General features: G+C 37.4%; 1 protein-coding gene across 1 annotated transcript in view; it reads right to left on the bottom strand.

The window, feature by feature from the left end:
* The window catches only part of LOC134539388 (calnexin), a 102,562-nt gene that overhangs the window by 67,524 nt on the left and 11,021 nt on the right, over window positions 1–24,017 (bottom strand). Inside the window, exon 2 of the mRNA XM_063381382.1 lies at window positions 283–405. Coding sequence (XP_063237452.1) covers window positions 283–396 — 114 coding nt within the window. The 5' untranslated portion in view covers window positions 397–405. The remainder of the gene's footprint in view (window positions 1–282; window positions 406–24,017) is intronic.

Here is a 24,017-nt window from a genome sequence, read left to right as displayed (position 1 = left end):
ATTTTAAATCAAATGGTCATATTATATATAATAAGAAAAATAAAACATAATACAAAATAGATCATCTATTTGCAAGAACTAGCAATTTTTATGTCCAAATGCTAAATACCTTTCAGAGATAATTTCTATATGATTGTGTAGTACAGTTTCCAACTATTTATATTATTTAATGTGTGACTATAAACTGAAGTGAGGCATCAAAATACACAATTCCTTTTTTAATTTTTTATCTGTGCTGCGGCAGCGCAGTGGGCTGTCTCGCGAGAGCAAGGGTCCACTTACGACCTCCTCCGTGGTGACGACTACGTCGTCGTCGTCCTGGCAGCGGGCCGCGCCCAGCAGCGAGCAGAGCAGGGCCAGAGACAGGCAGCTCGCGTACAGCTTCCCGCCCGCCATGGGTGTCGCCTGCACACACGGAGCACTCGCGTTCAGCTCATCGCAACGTGACAGAACTGTTGTTCCATGCTCCCACACTCTTTCCTCTGACCCACCTTCTGGCAAGATAATACATATCATCGCTTAAGAAACAACACTGCCCTAAAGACATTATTTTAAATAGTTTTTTTTTTGTTTCTCCATGAAAACATAAGCATTTACCATCTCTACACAAAAGTGAATTCGACAAAAACCCAACTTTTTTTCTAACACCAGCTAACATTCAGTTCCAGCATGGCACAAAGTTATCAAGCGCTACTGAAAAATTTGCTTTTAGTCACATTGGCATTGTTGTTTCTTAAGCGATGATATGTTAGAATACAATAACTAGATATGCGATTCGGAAAATACTCTGGGAAAATTATAAATTCGTTATTTTTTGGAAAATTTTCCTTTTGCCATTTGGATTACTAGCTTAGATTTATGTCATTTAGGATAGGTTGATGCAGGTAGACAATAATTTATTTTCTGCAGATAAGTAGGTACGATAATTTTTTTGTTTCTATCAGTTTGTAACATCGCAGAATTCCTGCCCCCTGCTACCAATATCATTGACTGAGAATGTTTTATGTTGATGTTTTCTGAATGTTTCATTATTATTTTGCACTCATGTTTCTTCTATTTTGTAGTCATTTTGTTTACGCTTTAATATTATTATTGATTTAGGTTTGGTTATATATAAAGCTGAATGTAGTATGATTTATTATTTGTTTCACTGTAATTTAATCACTTAAAATTTACATGTGTATTAATTATGTTTTGTCAAATTTTAAAGCACATTCTGGGAAGTAAAACTAACATTCTCGAAGGTTTCAAATGAAAGGAAGACACGGACGCGACACACTGTCGCCAGCGAGTTATTTTTCACACCTCAAATTACAGGGGAAAACCCAGCACGACTGCGTAGTAATGAACCAGAACATTTTCTGGGAGCTGCCTTGCCAGCCAATCAGAGCGAGCCTTGAGGTGGTGTGATGCGTCTTCCCAGACATTCCGAGAAAAACATTTTTTTTCCCAGTATTTTCCCTTATATGGTCATTTTTCTGGATCTATGTTATGACTGGTCGGTCGACACAGGGTTGTCTAGGGTTGTCTCCCCTTCGTTGTAACCTTTATAAGGGAAGAAAAGTTTGTTGGTAGTTTAGTTTTGTCACTCAAAGGTCACTATGTGCGGCCGCGTCGTCGGCAGTTCACCAAAAACAATGAAGTAAAGTTATGATTAGCTAACTTTACACCTGCTAGTCGGGGCCAAGCCGAAACGTAACCTTTTTTAAAAATTAATTTTTGAACTTTAAACTTACAATTTGACCACAGGCGTCGGCATCAGCCCAGGGTGACAGTTTTCACCCCCTTGGGATAGTTCCTGATGGTTTATTGATACCTTTTTTCCAAAGTATATCAAAGGAATTTGAATTTTTTTGTTACTTGAGTGACACGCTAAAGTGAATGTGTGATACATCATCTGGACCGTTTATGTAATTTATGATCCACTGTTTTTTTTTTTTAGAAATAATAATAATAAAAGATTGCCTTGAACTCTTTCATTTTTAATGCAACTACATCATAAACTTTTATCCTAAGGGAATAATTTACCTTCGATGCTGACAACTAGATGAACTTAAAAAACCAAACTTCAAAATCATTGTATATTATCATAAACTTTTCAAGTGATTATAAAGTATCTTTACGGACTTCTACACACTCCAAGATCACGCTATTATCGTCAGATTCAAGAAAATTTAACTGGCAACATTGCTACGAATGCTGTTTATGGTCTAATTCGAACTTTCATTGTGTATATGAGTTTTCTACACATCAAGGAGCAATGCCAGAGAGATTGTGGAGATCCAGCTGTATTCAGTTTCCCAGCATGTGAACATCACATCGTGAGATGTTTTGAACTACAGTCAACAACCCGACGCAGAACTTCATAGATCTTTCCATCGCGGGACATCACTGGATAAACAACGTCAAACCATGCAGAACTTCAAGATATTTGCCGAGGGATGAGGGACTGATCACAGAAAATAGTATGTCATATAAGAATGCACTTAGTATTAATTTTTTCTAAACTTATTTGTGAGGGTCAAACTAATTAAATTTGTTGTTAGGTATATGTAAGTTATTGGTAAATTGTGAAGTTTTTAGTTTCAAAATGAGCACTGGCACTGAAAGTGAGGATTTTATGGGTTTCACAGAACACCCAGATAACTTTGAAACAAACCGAACAGGAACATACAATTGATGGAGAGACAGGATTTTCCATGTTTCCTGGAAACATGCAACATCCTGAGTCAAACAATACATAGTCAAGTTGAGGTTATGGGGGGGCTTGAATATATTGAAACGGTTAATGTTTGAAAAATTAATGGGAATGATGCAGGATCAACGAAACAAAACAAAAATTCCACAAAATAGACAAGACAGGGTCAACATAACCACTAACAGGAAACTGCCTAAAACACACAAAAGTTAGAGAAAACTAAACAAGAACTTACCCAGGAAATTGCACAAGTAAGACAATAACTAATTATTACAGTTGAGAGTAGACTTAAGTACTATTACAAGGGAGCTCAGGGAACTTGGCAAACATTTAAAAAAAATTTGAAATGAAGTAGGTAAAAATTGCATCAAAAAAGTTGATGAAAAACTAAGCAAAATTAGGTATGATGCTAGTAGTAATGTTCGTAGTTCACAGCTTAAATTTGAAAAAAAAAAAAAAAAAAACACTACCAAAATTCTATGGTGATAAAAGGGGTGCCACACCTATCCAATTTATCACCAAGCATGATAAGGTTTTTAGTATCTAAAAGGTCTGAGGAACAGAAAGTAGAACTGTTTATGACAAAATTGGAGTGTGCTGCTTACAGTGGGGAATGTCCAATTCATGCAGAAAATTTTTCAAAAATACTTTTCTGAAAAATAATGACAATGAAAGGTCTTCGAACCAGCAAATTCTGGACATGGCCACAACGGATTATCCAACATCAAAACGTTTTGAACAGGAATAGCAACAAAAAATTAATACACAATACAATGGTATTTAAAACCAGTTGTAGTAAGATGTTCTATAAGAATATAAATGCATATGAGCATTACTATCCTAAAACGTCACCGATATCACTTTGCATTATTGATTGAGATCTCTTTTTTCAAAAACTCATTACACTGAAATAGATCAGTGAAATATGAAATGTAGGGCCGGAATTACAATAGCCTGTTACCTCCGTCTGTCGATCACATGACCTGCAGCCAATAAGATAGCCAGAAAAATTTATCCATCCATCAGTCAAATGTTTGGTAACTTCATACTTTTGACTGATGTACGGGTGAAATTCTTACCTCCAAATGTCAGCTAGGTTTTAGCGTGTTAAATCTTGTTAAATTAGAAGGTATAAAAGTTTGTTTGATTGTTTAGCTTCTTCCAAAACTATTTTTTTACCTAAGTCTGAACACATTTCAAAAAATTATTTTTGAAATAAAAATAGTCCAAGTTACTGAAGTATATTAATTACGCATAGTAATTCTGAAAGTGTGAAAATAAATACCAGAGTAAAAAAAAATTTAGTTTAATCTACTATATAAAAATAAGTCGGGTTTTCCTTCCTGACGCTATAACTCCAGAACGCACGAACCGATTTCCACGGTTTTGCAGTCGTTGGAAAGGTCTCGGGCTCCGTGAGGTTTATAACAAAGAAAATTCAGGAAACATTCAGGACAAACCAACATTTTAAGTAGATGGCGCCGGTGCGTGATACATTGTTTGACAGCTACTCATTGTTCTCTGCTCAGTTAATTTAATGTGACAAACTGGTATTGTGTTCACTGTGAAATTGTGAAAAAAAAGAAAAAAAATTAGTTATTCGTTTCCTAACATTTCAATTGGAAACCATCAAATCAACTACTCATTGTTCTCTGCTCAGTTAATTTCATGTGACAAACCGGTATTGTGTTTACTGTGAAGTTGTGAAAAAAAAGAAGAAAAAAAAGTTATTCATTTCCTAACATTTCAATTGGAAACCATCAAATCAACTACTCATTGTTCTCTGCTCAGTTAATTTCATGTGACAAACCGGTATTGTGTTTACTGTGAAATTGTGAAAAAAAAGTTAAAAAAACATATAACGTATATTGTGCAAATTTTTATTCAATTTCAACAGCAGGCATTTGTCTTTAAGGTCGTAAGTTGAACTGTGTAAATTATGTGGATCGTGCATTTGAGGTTAAATTCACCACTCTGTCCATAGCCCAAAATGCCTAGAGGACGACGTGCCAACATCGGCCGCCGCACAAGACATGCAAGCCAGCAACAAGTGTATTCACAGAACTTAAGCGAAGAAATACAAAATATAATAAGAGAAAATGCCCGATTGAGACAACGCGTGAGCACACGAAGATCATTGGCATCATACAATCGCTTGGCATTCCAATATGATCCCACTGCGAACTACAGTGATGATGAAAATTTAGACATTGGACCAATGACGACTATATGCCGATAATGCAATGCGTTAAAGTTCAAAAGAGAAACGGCTGGATTGTGCTGCGCAAGTGGAAAAGTCAAACTGGATCCATTACTTACACCACCACAGCCACTGAAACATTCATCCAAAAAAAAAATTAATCCAGATGTCGCATCAACTGGGACTTTTCCATTTCCAACATCTAACAATTGTTTGGAAAATTGTGCAGCACTTTGATCATATTGAAGTTGAACTCTCATATTAGTGGTTAGCGATAATGTTTTTACGTTATTCCGTAAAGGTGATGCCTTCAGGCAAGCATTCAATTCATCTGCAGGCATTCCACGGGGAATTACTGGCAACGTCTGCCTGAAATCGCCTGCCAACAATATCATCAAGCCGCCAAAGATGTTGTTATTTCGCCGAAGATCCTTCAGTGTGAAGTTAAGTGCTTCAAGTGATTTCTTATGTGCCATTGTGCAATGACAATTAACAAGTCGCAAGGCCAATCGCTTAGTGTTTGCGGAATAAATTTAGAAAATCATTGTTTTTCACATGGGCAGTTATACGTTGCGTGTTCACGAGTTGGGAAACCATCCGCTTTGTTTGTGTTAACGTCAGACCAAAAAACAAAAAATGTGGTTTACCAAAGAGCACTTCAATGAAACGGATAATTTGCGGACACGTATAACGCTTCGATTCAGTATTTACTTTGGAATAACTTTCATTTACTTAGAGAAGTTCAACTAAATACCACTTCATTTTTGTAATCGAAATGAATTCATTACTGTTGTGAAATGAAATAAAATTTTTCCTTTTCAAATATAAAACAAAAAAAAAATTTTCTTCATCTTTTAATCACCAAACGAAATGTTACATAAAACGAAGCCATTTGGTGGCGAAACGGAGTTCGCCGGGTTTGCTAGTGACTTATAAGTGCTTAATTTACATGAGTGCTCAACTAATATAATTATGGATGAGCAGTGTGTTGAAAATTATTTGACGGCTGACGGACAAACGGATGACACACAGACAGGCGACGAACGGACAGGCTATTGTAATTGTAATAAACTTATGGGCTATTGTAATTCAGGCTTAACCCGCTATAAATCAAGAAACACTGTACTAGAATGAAAACTGACAGGAAGAATGAACTACGGTCAACAGCCAGAATCTACGTGCAAACATTGGTGCTGGAGTAAAGTGTGTCCCCACTATGGAATTCCAGATTAAATACCTTATGCTGTATTATCAAAACACATTTTGAAAAACATTCAGAACTGACTATAATATGTTTTCCTACACAAAATATAGTTTGCGGTGTTATCATTTCCATCAACATTGAGTAACCAACACTGCGAGTTTGAAAAAGACAATATATTTGTTTGACTAAAATTTAAAACAATAAATTACTTTCTTAATTTTTTGTAAAATAGAAAGATAATGATTATTAACAGCAAATAAATTTATGACTAAAATATACATAGGCTTTAAAACAATGAAATACTATGTAGCAAAAAATATTGATACAAACACGAGAGACCAGACCACGATGCCAGGTTCAGAGCTAGCTGGTAGCCCTGCGTAGTCACGTATGGCCCGCTAACATAAGGCATGCCACGCGCACCTAGCCAGATTACAGGGGTCATCGCTACCCCCTCCCACCCACGCGCTTCGTCCTGCCTCGGCGCCGTTATCTATCACTGAGTGGCCTTGGGAATTCCGCGGGCCGTGGCATGAGCAAGCGATGCAATGCTATTCTCAACGCTTCGGCGCGGGATTACGTGACTCGCCCCTGCTGCTCTCGTCAGTTCTAGGACGCCACAGACTACTTAAGCAGCGATGCCGGCCTCTGCGGCAGTTTTTGGAAACAGAGTTCCGAGACAGTGAGTGCCGCGCGTGCGGCAAGAGTTTGGCGACAGAGTCCCACGGTGAGTTCGGCGACAGATTTTTGGCAACGAGTTCCACGGGGTGTGCCATGTGAGTTCCGCGAGGAGTGCGGCCCAGTGAGGAGTGCGGACTGTGGAACCTGACAGCCACTGGGTGACTTGAGAATAAACATTTTTAAGTGCGAGTGATCGGTGATTAGGCATTTTTAATTAAGATTATTTATTGGTGATATAAATACTAGTGATCAGTAAAACTGTAATAAAACTTAATTGGGCTATGCCTTACGAACCCTGTTCTTCCCACAATATTAAATCGTAACATTTTGGTGTCAGTGGGATAGCCCTAATTAAGAGATTTAGGATTCAGTTGCATAATTAAAATAAAAGTTTAAAAGAATAGAATCTAGTTTTTACAGAACATATTTAGTGTTAAAAACTTTAGTAAATTTTGAATGTTATAAAGTTAGTTTGAGTATACTGTAGTTAGTGTTAGTTTAATTAGAAAGTTAGGCTAGGTTTTTTTTAATTAATAGCAGTAATATAAATAAATAATTTAGTTTATTAGCAAAAGTGGCAGAGAGAGATGGCTGCTGAAGAGGTTAGTGTTGAGGATTTCAAGAAGATATGGGTTTCCCTAGAAGAAATTTTGAATAAAATGAGCGCAATGGGAGCCAGTATGAAGAACTTCGCGAAAGAAGTAAAAAGTGAAATGAAGGAGAGTAAGAACCACCATGAAGAAAAAAGAGCGAGACAAACAATAGCCTAGAGGAGACGAAGGTTGGTCAGGAATAGATGAAGAGTAACCAGGCCAATAAGAATGAAATTAATAGTGAAATAATAGACCACCAAGAGGAGGGTAGTATGGCCACGAAGAGTATATGCAACCAAGTAGAGGGGAAGAATGAAATGAAGAATGAAACGAAAAACTCACAAGAGGTAATGAGCAATGCTCTCAAGAGAATCGGGCCCGTCCAAGGCAACGGTTGGCCCGGCTCAGGCAGCTGGCTGAATGACATGCGGCATCTGCGATGCAGAAATGTCACCGGATGACTAGAGAAGCTACATCTACTACATCTACTGCTAGAGAGGGATATCTGGTAAGGCTGCACAGCCCACGATGGAGGTAAGGCAGGCGACCTAAACTTTGAGTAGCATGGTGACACCCAGGAGGAGATGCATTACCTGTTCGGGTCAAACAGGTTTAAAGAGGGGGAAATGTTACGAACGCGAGAGACCAGACTCTCCTTAAAATATAGTTTAAAAACAAAATACTGATACAGAATTACTCGCCTGCCCTTAAACAGACCCAACTAAGATATGGTGAGCAGTTATTAAATCGCGAGGATTCTTCTGAAGCTCTCCACACTGTATGTGTGCCCTGGTAGGCAGTGCCCTAAAGACATTAAAGTTTACCAGCTACCAACCAACAAAGCAAGCAGAGAAACAAGTAAAAGTATCATGTAGCAAGCAAGTTATCTGAAGTAGAGTTGACACCCATTCACCCAACCTATTGAAAAAAACCCCATCAGACATTTCTCACACTTTCATTTAAATTATATTCTATTTAGTAACTAGTTAAACTAACACACTGGCAGGCTGACCACACCACACCCATACCTAAGTTGTCTGTACAGCACAGAAAAAAAAGGAGGGGGGGGGGGAGACAAGGGGGACATTGTCAGGGACATACACAGAGGGTGAGATGGGGGCATACATCCCACACCCCCAATCCTAAAAAAATCTATCATTCCCACCAATAGTAGGAAATAATTTGAAAAGTAAATAGCAGACAAAATAAACCCCTCCCCCCTTAAAAAATGAAATTCTGCGTAAACTCCTAGAACATTGTACCTATCTGGTATCTGCTGTTGAGGGAATAATGGCTGCTCCAGGCAATTTATGTTTAGAATGGACAAAGATGGAGCTACCTTAGGAGCCAAGACAACCCAACAATCAGCAGCTTACTTTCCCTTATATTCTTTATCATGGTTTTGGGTGAAATTATGTGTGAACTTTAAGTAACAATTTTTAAATAAAAATGTTTGGATAATATTGTTACATTGTTATTAAAAAATTTAAAACTTCCATGAAATACCTTAAAAACTCGTAAGGCGTGGGTGGGTCTTACACACCATGTTGATTTTTATTTTATCATTACTATTATTTAAAGAGCTATTTCTGAATGATACTACTCCTACATTCTTTTTTGACGTGATATTGTCTTATTAATCAATGAATGCCTGCTGCACTCACAAAAAATTGTCACGTTCTGCCTGAGCCGAGCGTGCAAGAACCGGCCAACCACCGTGTGAGAAAATCTTCTATTTATTTTTATTTATTTATTTATTTAATATTTGTTACATGCCTACCTACAGCTTATGGCCTTGGGTGGTAGGCACGATACAACAACACATATACATACAGACGGAACAAAACAATACAAAATACAAGACAACAAAACCAAACAAAACGATACACATAACATGCAACATTTAACAATTAGTAAATAATTTATTTGTAAATTTTATAATGTAGAAAATAAGAATAACACAAAAAAAAAAAGATTATTAACCACAAGAAAAAAGGGAAAAAAAAAAATTAAGTTAGGAATAGTTGTATTTTTTTAAATTTTATTTTGCTATCTAATTCAGGAAATAACCTTGCATATTTATTGTAATTTTTAGTTATTCTGTTTAATAGATCATTAGTTTTACTTAACGTACAAATTAAAGATTGATTACGACTATTGAAAGCAGGTATTCTAATTCCAGTGTTGTGAAGAAAATAGTTACAATTAATTGTATTGTTGTAACAATTGTGTACAAATAATGCATCTAATACTTCTCTTCTTAATGGTAAGGAACCAAGAAGGGAGTGTAAATCTACATTTAGATTAATGTTGCTTTTTAGGTTTATAATTTTGATCAGTTTGAATTGTATATAATCCAATTTGTCACTATCTGATTTATTAATGTTATTCCAAATCAAAGAACCATATTCAAATTTAGATCTCACCAAGGATATATAAAGACTAAGTGTTGAATCTAAATTAGATGCATTAAATGTGATATATTTAATCAATGCTAACATTTTATTAGCATTTGATCTAAGTGTTTCAATATGATTGTGAAAGAATAATTTTGAATCTAGCAAAATACCTAAGTCTCTGACACAGTTTGATTTTGCAATAGTACGATTGTCTAGTTTATATTCAAATACAATAGGATGATATTTTCTTGAGAAGGTTATTGTGGTGGTTTTACTGTAGTTAAGTTTAACGAGATTAGTCTTACACCATGCAACAACAGAAGAAATGTCATGTTGAAGTAAGTGACAGTCATTTAATGAAGTAATTTTTCTATATATTTTTAGGTCATCTGCAAATAACAGACCAACAGAATAATTTAGTGCTTTGGTTATATCATCAATAAAAATGTTGAAAAGAAGGGGAGAAAGGGTACCACCTTGAGGTACTCCAGAGTTTGCCATACGTAAATCAGATTTAGTTTTATTAATAGAAACAAAGTATTTCCTATCTTTTAAATAGCTGCCAAACCATTTGATATATTTGTCGCTCAATCCCATAATGGATAATTTGCTGAGTAATATCTGATGGTTTACTGTATCAAAAGCCTTTGCTAAATCAAAATAGCAAGCATCCACTTGGCCTCGGGTTATCACTTCAGAATAAATTGGATTTATGAAAGTTATCAGATTGGTAGTAGTAGATTTGCCAATTCTGAAACCATGCTGACAATCAGAAAGTTTATTTTTGAGATTGAAATCAAGGTCCTTAAATATTATTTTATCAAAAACTTTAGCAAATCCATTTAAAAGAGAAATAGGCCTATAATTTGTGACATTAAATTTACTACCTTTTTTATGTATAGGAATGACCTTGGCAGTTTTCCATATATTGGGGTAGATGCTGTTTTTAATACTGCTATTGAATATAAACTGAAGGATAGGAACAAGAACCAGAGAGCATCCTTTTATTATGATATTAGGAATACCATCTGGACCTGTTGACATAGTAGATTTCAAGGATTTGATCCCCCAAAGTACAAGACTCTCAGTAATAGTGGACATAGGAATGGAGCAAGCAGTATTATCAGATATCAAAGGAGTGCTGTTATTGGCTGGAGTTACATATACACTAGAAAAATAGTTCGCAAAACTGTTTGCAATACAAAATGTGTCATTAGTGACAGTATCATTGACCTTGAGAGAGAATGGCTGATTGTATCCTTCTCTCATGATTTTTATGTAACGCCAAATTTTTTTTGGATTTTGTTTGATTTTGTTGTTTAGGGTTTGTAACCAAAAATTTTTGTCTCTTGAAATGAGATATTTAGCCTCTTTACGTTTCTGTGAAAATAGAGCATAGTAATAAGGATTCATGTTTCTTTTGTATAATTTATGGAAATGTTTTTTATGTTTTAGTGTTCGTATAAGTTGCTTTGAGTACCAATGCGGGTAACTATAAGTAGTTTTCACAGTGACAGGAATGTAACTCATAATATATTGATTAACTGTAGTAGTTAGAATGTCTACCATAATATTCACGTCAGTAGTGTTATATAATATAGACCAATCATGATTTTTAATAGCATTATACAAACTTAAGTAGTCTCCTTTTTTATAATTTATAAAGGTTGTAGATGTATTTTCTTTTCTGATTATTAGACTTATTTCAATATTAACAATAAGAGCCGGATGGAATGTGTCTTCTTTAATTAATGACTATAAGGCTTTACTAACCACACAATGCTGTAAATTAGAAAAACAAAGGTCCAAAAGGTGGATAGGAGGCTGAGTGACGTTACATTGGGACAAACCCAAACCTGAGATAAAGTGGAACACAGCTTTAGCTTTGGATGACATACCAATAGGTATAATATCAAACAGGTTAAGGCGGGCTTTTTAACTAATTGTTCGTGATTATATTTAAACAAATTACTATTTAAATTAAATTTGCAAAAACTGTAAATAATATTTGAAAATTAAAAAGTATGCAATTTTTCATTAATGTTTTTTTATGATGTTATCACATAAAATTATTGTCCGTAAGCCGACTTTACAGAAACCCCCTTTTTTATGTCATTAAAATTTTCAACAGATATTAACTACGTGTGCAAGTGATGATAACGAACATTTTTTTGAAACAACTAAATAAGAATACTCTATTTTGCTTTTAAAAATTGGAAGTTTATTACTTATTTAAAAAAAATATTGGATCACACTTTAAAACACTGAAGAGATCAGTATGTTTCTTCTAATGACTTGAATTTCTTAAATTTCTTAAATATATAACTGTAAGAGTCTCAAATACTATGAAATAGTTTTACAGTTTACATGACAAAGGTCTGAGACAGTTTTACATGCAATGGAAGTAAACATGGACGCACAAGACATTAACTATGCAATACGTTCTTGGAACTTCAACTCATCTCAATTGCCAACAAGGAAGTGAACAAGTAGGAATCCTTGGTGTAAATATGGCATGAAACTGAACTCTGGCACTCCCAAAGCCACGATTAAGATACTAAACAATTCAAGCAAACATAATCTCACATAAGCTCCTCAAAGATAATGGCTACAATCTTGTAGAAATGTGATACTTAACAAGTAACATACCAATATACACCATTCAAAAAAATGTGCGTGGAGTCCATGTGAAACAGAGGTGAAACTTCTGGCTTATTAGTTATAGATAGAAATAAATTACTATTTTTTTTTTAGAACAAGAGATAATATTTGAGAATAGTAAGAATGTGGGTATGATCTCAAATGAAATAACTCTTTTCCACACCAATTAATAAATGGTAAATTCTTTGAATAAAAAAAATTAACTAAAAATTGTTATTGTACATTTAAAACAAACTTTAATTTTAAATAATTCTTAAACTTGCTTGCCGATAATTAGGTAGGTAGTTTATGCAGCGTGACTAATTGTCCAAATGGCTGTGTGTAGTCTTAGGTACGTATCTGGCATGTGAAAGTGACAGCATGGCATACGAATAGGACCTAGCTCAATGCTACTTTGTTGAACACCCACAGCTACAATTTGTTCAAGAAATATTCATGCCTCTTAGTTGAATTTGACATATTCACACACTCGTGGGCTCAAAACTATAATATGGCGTGTGTTTTAGTTAATCAAATAAAAATACGAGACAAAATACCAATTTCAAACTAAAGCGTGAAAAGCATCATACCAGCAGAAATATTTAGTTAAACAGCTAAAACAATACTCATATAACACTGTTTAACAATACTGATTTACCCAATTAAATTAAAAATACATACATGAAAGCTTTTGAGTATGGCCCATGGCACAGTGCACAATAATAAGCTCAAACCAAGTTGTTGCCCTCTAGCCAAATATTCCCTAAAGTCGGGGGGTTGAAATGCTTGAAAATTATTTATACATTAATTATGATAATAAATCACACTGTTACACCCCTCGTGCCTCAAAATTGAATTATTTTGAATTAATTAAAAAGAGCCTTGGAAACTTGCGGGATAAAAAAATAAGTTAAATAAATTGATTTACCAGAGGCGGCACGAGGTGGGGAACAAACAAAATTTAGGAACTTCCTGTAACAAGCAAGGAGGAAGTTGGTGGATCGTTAAAATCAATAAATAAAAACTACACGATTAACTTGATCTATAGTTTCCCTGTTTTATTTGCCCTGATGAATTATTTTGTTTCCATTACTTTACATACAAAAGGTTTTAACAAGTTTCAAAGATTTAAAAAAAAAAAAAAAGAAAAACGAAAAGGGGCCGGGCCGCGATTATTTAAAACAAAGTACATTGTATTGATACATTATTACAACTTGCAATGTTCTACTACATTAAATTTGTCGCTGAATAGTTTACCATATCAGTGGATTAAGTGGATAGTCACTTATCGCTGGTTTGTCTTTAAAAAGGGGGGGGAATAGAAATAGAAACCATATCACCCGAGTCTTCCAGGTGTGGAGTTAAAAATGCCGAACTGTAGAATGGAAGAAAGCTGCTTCTTCTAATGGATGGATCTCGGACTGCCGAAAAACATACTGGTGGACAATTCGTCCACCAGTAGTTGCTGGATCTCGAATCTAGCTGAATATGTGCATCGCTGGGAGGTCGAACCCCTGACAAAACAGGGGAGTTGCCTTCAAGCTGCCATCGCGGAGTCAGCCATGGTCCGTAGCTCGCGATTTGCGCGGCTGGGCGCGGATGATTTCTTCATAGTTAAAAAAATTAAAAGGGAAAATTTCAAAACAAAAAAATTACTAACACTATGCAGACAGACTAATCTACTTGAATTTAGTTGAGGGATAGCATCCCTTATTTAGGACGATTACATAGTCGCTAGCGGTCGGATGAAGTCTTCCAGAGTCTTCTGAGCTCGCCGGAGATCTGTCTGCAAACGTGACGTGCGCTGATCTGTGTCTCGGCAAACCGCGTCTCGTAATTAAAAAGGGGCGCCGGCTCTTACAGGTGGAGGGGGTCTGGGCCGCCGAAAGATTCCGAACTTGCCCGAATGCGGGCGAAAAAAAAAACTCTGGCAGGAGCTTTGAAGTTGGCATCACTAGGCGACAGTAGAGAACTCTGTCGGAGGGGTCTGAGTTGAAAACAATCGACTCGCCCACGGCGTCCATATAACACAAGGGAAAGCAGGTGCTGCTCTCTGGCGCCCTAGAGGGTAGGCTAGCGGAGAAGTTCGCGACTTGGTCGCTAGGTAGCGCTTGCGATCAGTTTTGGCGCACTCGTTTTTTGCGAGGAGACCTTGAGGACGGTCACGGTTGCCCAGGGGGTTACGACCGGTCATTGGTCTTACTTGGAACTGAGAAGGGGGGGGGGGGGGGGTGAGGGTAAAATGCAACGCTGCTGGGAATCTACGTCCCGTCGTGCCTGCAGAGGAGCGAACTTAACACTAATACGTGATGATGTGCCGGAAATTAGGCATTTCGTCACTTTTTTTAATTTATTCTATAATTTTAAAATTTTTTTGGGGTTTCCATTTTTTTTAATTTATCTGGTGGTTAATGGGGGTGATTTACTTTTTGTTAGGCCGGTGTACGCCACCGATTTAAACTTTGTGCCAGTGGACCGAAGCCCCTTCCCAGGGGGCCAATCTGATATTTTGCTGTCTAATGTGGACATGGTCAGCCCGGTTGAAATTTCTCTCGCCTGCAGTCACGTCCCGAGTTTGTAATTTTAATTCCTTGCACGACAAAAACTGCTTTGAGCAGCTCCTGGGCTGCAAGCTGCTACCTTGTAGAGGCCTGCTGAGAAAAGCATGTCTCGTCACGAAGCAGTCTCCAGTGGAGCTGCGTTCCCACCTTAGTGTCTATTTCTGCCCCCCCTTCCTCTCTCTCCTCCTCACTTTAGTACTGAGAAATTAAGCTAAGAGCAGTGACCGGACGGGACGATGACCTGATGCAAAAACCTTCTCCCGGGTCCGACAGACACATCCCTGACATCTAGCGGAGGAAAAAGTAACCGCGGGCCTGGTCGCCAGCGTGCAGAGCTTACCCTCATGACACCTGGTGGCAAGTCTGCTCACCACCTCAAGTAGTTCCCCCTTACGCCGCTAGAAGGCAGCGTCGCGGTGCCATAAGGCACTATGCTTTCCTCTCGCGGCCCGGAGAAGTCGATTGTTCTTTGCTTTCGTTTCGGTCCGGTAGAGAGCGCGCATGTCGTGTTGTTGTCACGACCGCCTCGGACTCCTTCGGAAATTTTCGGCTTAGAACCGAACCTACCCCCTCCTTTGACCCGGGGCCTTACCGCCCGATTTAATTAGGTGCTTTGGCCGATTGCGGGGACTCTGCCCTCTGACCTCGGCTACTGACCACGTCTCTTCTACGTCCTCTGCGCTAAGAGGCTTTTTGCGGGAACGGTGATTTTCGCGTGCATGAGAATGTAGTCAGTTTGCTTAAGGGATGTGATCCCGTTTGTACAGTAGCCAGGCAGAGGTAGTGTGTAGAAAAGTCATGCGTAGTTAAATTTTTATTAATTCTTATTTAATTCTAAAAATTCTGGTTTCGTCCGCGCATCCTGACTTCTCGGTCCGCGGCATCCTGATGTCGGCGCGGGACACCTAGTGAGCTCCGAACTCTACACCCTGGTTGGTGAGTAATCCGGCCTTTTTCCCCCCATTCCCGTTTGTTGGCCTTTTGCGCCGACGGTATAGGACTGTCTGGAATCAAGTCTAATTCGTTTTGGATTTGATTTGGGTTTCAGACAGGGTCGAAGTGCTGGAGAGACAAATTGCTCTCAGCTCGTGGTCCTGCACCTCCACTGCAGGTCACGTTAGAAGAGAGGTTTCCGCGTCCCGACGTTATTTTTTTTGAAGACCCGGGTGGTAATGTGAAATCAATATCCCCCCCCCCCCCCCCCCACTTTCTAGCTACGAACTACATTAATCGAATGAATAGCCTACCAGTGAACAGTGCTTTCCTCAGGAATATGTAGAATCAATAAAACTAATCATCGATGTAATTGTTGGGACATTCAAATTTGGTGCAATTTTTAAATTTTTGATTATGTAATAATTTTTTGTTAAGGTGTAATATGTATTGTTTTAATTAATCCTGGGGCGCCCCCTTTAACTTTGTTATTTACTAAGATTTTTATTGTCAGGTTTGAATAATACGAACACAAAATTCCTTAATAATAAACCAGGGAACCTATAGACCAAGCTACTTGTGTAGTGTTAATTTATTTATGATATACCTTCTTCCCTTAAAAGATCCACCCGCTCCCAAGTTGCTTGTGGCAGGGAGATCCAAATTATCTTGTTCTCCACCTCCTGCCACCTCTGGTCAATTACTTAATTTTCTTATTTTTCTTACCCAGCAAGTTTCCAAGGCTCTTTTTAATTAATTTAAAATAATTTAATTTTGAGGCACGAGGGGCGTTACAATGAAAAAGGCCAATCTCAGCTCGTCTCTGAGAACTGGTCGCCTGCAAGCTACAGGCTTGTCTATGCAGTTTGGGTCTCGAAGAGAAATGATATTACAGGCTTGAGGCGTGACTGAAGGCGGGGGAAACGGTAAGCTGTCTGCCAGTCAGGGATTAGGCCAGCAAAATATCCGATACGCCGATGGGAAAGGGGCTTCAGAGCACTGAGACAAAGTTTAACTCAGAGGAGTACACCAGACTAACAAAGTAAAATCACACTAAAGTAGAGCAAATAAAATTTCCACACAAAAAAAATTTAAAATCATAATAAATATTTAAAATATATCGTGTCGAAATTACTAATTAACGGCACATACTCCCCCGCTTGAATGCGGAGCATATAGGGAAAATAAAAAAAACAAACTTACACTTATTAGTAAAACTAGTACCAGGTTCACCTGTATCCTACTACTTACAAAAAAATTTTACGGTCAATTCGAAGGTGTATTATAATTAATTAAATTACCCTTAACGGTGATTACCTTAAATATTAAAATGAGACTAGTCACCTCGTAGCTGCTTAATTTAGGGGGAATACTTATTTTATATGCGTGATTATATTATTATTATTGAGAAAAAAAGGATGCCTGTTGCCCTACTACTTGTAATAGAAGCAGAATTAATTCCATGTCCTTTGTCTGTAACACTTTATGAGTCAAACACAAGGTTTATAATTAAATAGGGTCCATTTAAACTTGGTTTGAATTATTCAAAATAAATCCTTAAATCATATAATAAATAAAAAATATTAAATACAAAGCTTAAATTTAAAGTACCTGTATGCTTACAACTATTTATGTTTTTGCTATATTAATGAAATGAAATTCATCCAGTTGATCTCAGATTTTGGATATCGTGTAGGAACACAAAATGGGCGCTATGAGGGAGGCCGAAAAGCACTGAGGCCGAAACAAGGGAAATGCGTCCTTGAGCACTCAGTGACTAATGGGGACTGTAACCCCTGTAAATGGGTATGGTAACCCGAAACTTACAAACTAGATTGGGAATATAACCCCTGTACATAATTGTTTCGCTGTCCATAAGAAGTCGAAGGCATTGAGTCATAGCTCTGCACAATCTGACGATGGATCAGACGAATGATATGAATTTATGCTTGTTTAAAAAGCAAAGCACACCTCGGTCCCGGATACCTACATTTATTAACTCACATAGGCTCAATATGTTCAAGCTCCGACGGTTGATCAGACCATCAGGCTGAAGCAGAGAGAGAGACCTACGAGGGAATTTCACCCCTGAGTTAGTTCGGGTTCGAAACCCGAAAGATCAACGAATTTGGATGAAAAATGGATTATGTAAAGAAAATTTAGATTATAAGAAATTGACTGATATAATATTGTAGTTATTATATAATTTTAATAAATCATAATTCTTGCACTCAAATTTAATAAAAAAAACTATAAGTAAAATCGTAACATGGTATATTATGATCCTAAAAAAAGCTAATTTTAAATTAATTATAATCTCGCTGTCGGATCTTCCATGGCGGGCACAAAAGTTCACACTGCCTAAGAGGGGGTTTGAACATAGGTCGTCCAAAGGGTGAGTGCTGGGGATGTAACCCAGGGAACACTCTATGGTCATAGGATTTTTCACCTAGAGGGCCAGGTCTTGGCTCATTGGCTCAGAGGACCTCTCGCGATTTAACGCCTGAATTTAGTGCTACACTGTGACTAGCTTGACCTAGCTCGACTTTAGAAATACATAAAATTAAACCTTAATGCCACCTTGGAAGTCACAGTTGCTAAACACTGTAAAATAATAATGAACATCAAACTGCTAATTTAAGGTAGAGAGCAAGAAATTAATCAAATTTATTGTACAGTGATGCACGAGCTACAGTGCTCAGTTTTAACTACGTAGTTGTACGCCACCTTATAAAAGAAATTGATACCGAACCAAAATAAATATAAAGTTAGTAAATGGTTTACTCAAAAATCATAATCACAAAAATATTATTTATCCTTTACTTAGCCTTCTTAGATTAATTGGTAAATTGCTCATAGAAAACTCGACGTTAAAAAAAAGGTATAGTACTCTATCTTACAATAAATTCCTCACCTCATGGCTAGCGTAAAAAGTATTGGGGATTCAACCCGTGTATATAAACAATTTAATTCAGTAACCTTTCTTTAAAGGTACGAGTGATTGCACCTCTCGTTGGGTGATCACGAAATAAATCTAAACCAAAGCTAGGCACATGGATGTGTGTGGTGACACCATGAAATGGTACGTCAAAGTATATTCAGGTTGCTTGTGAACGATGCAATAGGATTAGAGTACTTGTTAAATTTACTTATGAGCATATTCTTATTTTATATTACTTAATGAATGGACCCTTTTTTAGATTTATTTTATGTATTATTAAAATACTTAATCGTTAATTTTTAGATACTTAGAAATAGTAAACAATGGAAGTTTCTTAACATTAGCTAAAACAAAAGGTTTATATTATCATATTATTTGTATTGTTAATATTATTATAAGGTATATATAAAATTATTATGTTATATTTTAGTAACCCTAGATTAAGAAAATACTTTGCTGCTAGATTTAAGGTAGTATAGATTATTTATAGTGCTTGTCTCGTGACATAAAAATTATATTATTAGGACATACAAAGCATGGGTAGTTTGTTTACAAAACACGTGGTACGTGGGTGGAGTAGAGAAGAATTCCGCGCGGTTGGCAGCCCTACCATGTGGAGAGATAACATATCGGCGCGCGCAAGGCGCCGAGAGACAAAAAATACCACAATGTCCGAAAGGACTTTGATGATCTGTTTTTCACTAAGATTGCCTGGGTTGCAGGCGGATGTGTTATAAAAAAAACACAGATAAAAGGAGGAATTTAGACAAACTCAGGGCACTGTCGGCCGTGAGGAACAAACTAGATTGCAAAGCATTGTTTCGCTGCCGGACACGGGGGCAACGACATGACCTTGTCTCCTCCAGCCGGTGAGGCGTGAAGGGGAGGGGTGAAGTGGTGACAGGGAGAATGACACGCGCGCCTGATAAAGCACGCTGCCTGAGGGCCGTCGCACCGACGCGACGGGGCCGCGCGGTGTCTGACCGCGCGCAAACACAATCACAGAGGGACGTAAAACTCAAAATAAATTTTAACATAGAAAAACAATATAACTACCGGGTGTACCAGCGATGAGTTTACAATATTATTACAAAATTGCTATCATCAGAAAAAATTAATTTAAAATTTTTTTTTTCTTTTTTTTGCTTATATTATTCAGGTATGCATATAAAACCGGAAACCACGCTCTGCTACCAAGTTGTTACACCCCTCGTGCCTCAAAATTGAATTATTTTGAATTAATTAAAAAGAGCCTTGGAAACTTGCGGGATAAAAAAAAATAAGTTAAATAAATTGATTTACCAGAGGCGGCACGAGGTGGGGAACAAACAAAATTTAGGAACTTCCTGTAACAAGCAAGGAGGAAGTTGGTGGATCGTTAAAATCAATAAATAAAAACTACACGATTAACTTGATCTATAGTTTCCCTGTTTTATTTGCCCTGATGAATTATTTTGTTTCCATTACTTTACATACAAAAGGTTTTAACAAGTTTCAAAGATTTAAAAAAAAAAAAAAAAAAAAACGAAAAGGGGCCGGGCCGCGATTATTTAAAACAAAGTACATTGTATTGATACATTATTACAACTTGCAATGTTCTACTACATTAAATTTGTCGCTGAATAGTTTACCATATCAGTGGATTAAGTGGATAGTCACTTATCGCTGGTTTGTCTTTAAAAAGGGGGGGGAATAGAAATAGAAACCATATCACCCGAGTCTTCCAGGTGTGGAGTTAAAAATGCCGAACTGTAGAATGGAAGAAAGCTGCTTCTTCTAATGGATGGATCTCGGACTGCCGAAAAACATACTGGTGGACAATTCGTCCACCAAAAGTTGCTGGATCTCGAATCTAGCTGAATATGTGCATCGCTGGGAGGTCGAACCCCTGACAAAACAGGGGAGTTGCCTTCAAGCTGCCATCGCGGAGTCAGCCATGGTCCGTAGCTCGCGATTTGCGCGGCTGGGCGCGGATGATTTCTTCATAGTTAAAAAAATTAAAAGGGAAAATTTCAAAACAAAAAAATTACTAACACTATGCAGACAGACTAATCTACTTGAATTTAGTTGAGGGATAGCATCCCTTATTTAGGACGATTACATAGTCGCTAGCGGTCGGATGAAGTCTTCCAGAGTCTTCTGAGCTCGCCGGAGATCTGTCTGCAAACGTGACGCGCGCTGATCTGTGTCGCGGCAAACCGCGTCTCGTAATTAAAAAGGGGCGCCGGCTCTTACAGGTGGAGGGGGTCTGGGCCGCCGAAAGATTCCGAACTTGCCCGAATGCGGGCGAAAAAAAAAACTCTGGCAGGAGCTTTGAAGTTGGCATCACTAGGCGACAGTAGAGAACTCTGTCGGAGGGGTCTGAGTTGAAAACAATCGACTCGCCCACGGCGTCCATATAACACAAGGGAAAGCAGGTGCTGCTCTCTGGCGCCCTAGAGGGTAGGCTAGCGGAGAAGTTCGCGACTTGGTCGCTAGGTAGCGCTTGCGATCAGTTTTGGCGCACTCGTTTTTTGCGAGGAGACCTTGAGGACGGTCACGGTTGCCCAGGGGGTTACGACCGGTCATTGGTCTTACTTGGAACTGAGAAGGGGGGGGGGGGTGAGGGTAAAATGCAACGCTGCTGGGAATCTACGTCCCGTCGTGCCTGCAGAGGAGCGAACTTAACACTAATACGTGATGAAAAAGGCGAATCTCAGCTCGTCTCTGAGAACTGGTCGCCTGCAAGCTACAGGCTTGTCTATGCAGTTTGGGTCTCGAAGAGAAATGATATTACAGGCTTGAGGCGTGACTGAAGGCGGGGGAAATGGTAAGCTGTCTGCCAGTCAGGGATTAGGCCAGTAAAATATCCGATACGCCGATGGGAAAGGGGCTTCAGAGCACTGAGACAAAGTTTAACTCAGAGGAGTACACCAGACTAACAAAGTAAAATCACACTAAAGTAGAGCAAATAAAATTTCCACACAAAAAAAATTTAAAATCATAATAAAAATTTAAAATATATCGTGTCGAAATTACTAATTAACGGCACAACACTATAAACTTGCGCACCCATCACATGTACAATTTCTTTTATTCATCAAAAATTTATATTTTGAGGAGATGCTATTCAGTTTCAATTGAAAATAGAAAAAATTTTGAAATTATGTAATTATTACACACTATCACTCACAGTGATGCAAGTTTGTTGACTGTGTCTTAACTATTGTATAAGAAACTACACATTTACAATGCTAAGATGCTGGTAAGACTTTCTTTGCACCATTTATACAATCATGTCAAATGATAATGTATTCTATTATGTAATCCCCTTCATTTCACTTAACATGACTTATTACAAACATGAATATCTTTAGTCAGAACAACAAATGCAAGGCAGATTATCAAGTTAAAATTTTAGAAATAGCCCTTCAATAAAAGTATTAAAGAAAAAACGAAAAAATGAACATAGCCAGACCAAGCCTTAAGCCGCTGAATAGATTATGAAGCATGGGTGCTTCCTAAATAAGTCCAAACCTTAGTAACTCAGTTCCTTTGTGTAATGCTTTCGAGGAATTTTCAACCAAAAGCATCTAAAAAGTAAAGATTATCTTTTTATTAATGTTCCTTGGTTCACGTCATGGCATAGGCACACGTTCTCAGAGTAATTGTTCTTTGCTCATACACCAACATAAGACAGCTGTATACTTAAAATCTTTCTTTGTGACTACTGCTCATCCTGGAATAATGATCTACCCAAGTCAATCAGACTTCAAAATTCCCTTTCTACGTTTAAGAAAACATTATCCAGGTACTTGCTTAACTCCAATAATCAGGTTTAGTTGTGGTATCAGATATGTGTGATTGAATATGTGTGAATGTACGTGTATATGTATATTTTGTAAGAAAATGTATTGGTGTGTGTGTGTGTGTGTGTGTATATATATATATAAACTGTTTGTCGTTTTTACACAAGTATTTAGGTTCTGTAAATCTTTATAACTTTAGAATTAGATTTTTAAATGCCTTTTTATTATATGCCTATTATAATATATTATGCTTCAGGCATGTCATGTGTATCTAATTTTTTGTTATTTTCATATTTGTATTGATATGTTAATTGTTTTTATTTAAATGAATTTGTGACAATTTTTTGTATGTCTAGGCCAGGGTTTCCCAATCTTTTTCAGTCCGCGGCGCACATACATATTTACTATTTTGTCTCGGCGCCCTAACCTATTTGGCTCGTCGAAATAGATAGGTACAATGATACTAGTTAGGTAGATAAGCACAAAAATTAAAATATCCACATTATGAATATGAACTGTATATTTATATTTATAAGAGTATAAAATTAACACAAAAACATTCAAGAGAGACTTAAGAAAAACAAAAATAAAATACAATAGCTACCTAGCTAGTCAATGTGATGGGTGAGATTGGTGATCTTCACACATTTTTTTCAAAACGTGGAATAAGGTTTGACACTGCTATTCGCATTTCTTGCTCCACATTGATCTTTGAGCGATATTTGCTCTTGATTACAGCTAGGCCTACAGCTGAAAATCCAGCTTTGCACAAATAGTTCACATTTTTACCGGGACCACAGTTGTCTAGGGCATGTAATAGATAAGTATCGGCGAGTGCGCAAGTAAGCGAAGCACTACGCGAGCACTAGAAATTAAATTGTTTATTTTGTACCCGCGAACACTTAAGTTGAGGTTTCGGAGAATGGTAAAAAGAATCACTTCACGGCGCCCTTCTTAACTTTCTACGGCGCACCAGGGCGCCGCGGCGCACACTTTGGTAACCCCTGGTCTAGGCTATAACATTTATCAGGTTTACTTTGCATGTACCTAGATAGTAAAGATGTGGCTAAGAGTAAGACAAGGCGGTTCACCTTAACTTCACCACTTAAAATAAGGCAAAAAATAAATAAATACTGTACATAAAAAAATATTACCAAGTAATAATGAATTATAAGCATAAGTCGAATAAAAGGGATTTTTTTTTCAACCTACAATCATTTTTCTTATTTCTTTTATGTGCAGGATCTTCTGAAGTACTGAACTAAAACAGCAAGCATCATGTACTACAGGATCAAGCCAACAGGGTCATGCCATCAGGATTGAGGGATAAACTTAGATACATGAAACACCAGCCATAACGAACACACAATATACAAAGT

The sequence above is a fragment of the Bacillus rossius genome, chromosome 15, assembly GCF_032445375.1.
Source record: "Bacillus rossius redtenbacheri isolate Brsri chromosome 15, Brsri_v3, whole genome shotgun sequence".
Taxonomy (NCBI): Eukaryota; Metazoa; Arthropoda; class Insecta; order Phasmatodea; family Bacillidae; genus Bacillus; species Bacillus rossius.
The sequence above is the reverse complement of the archived record's forward strand: the minus strand, read 5'-3'. Positions and strand labels throughout refer to the sequence as shown.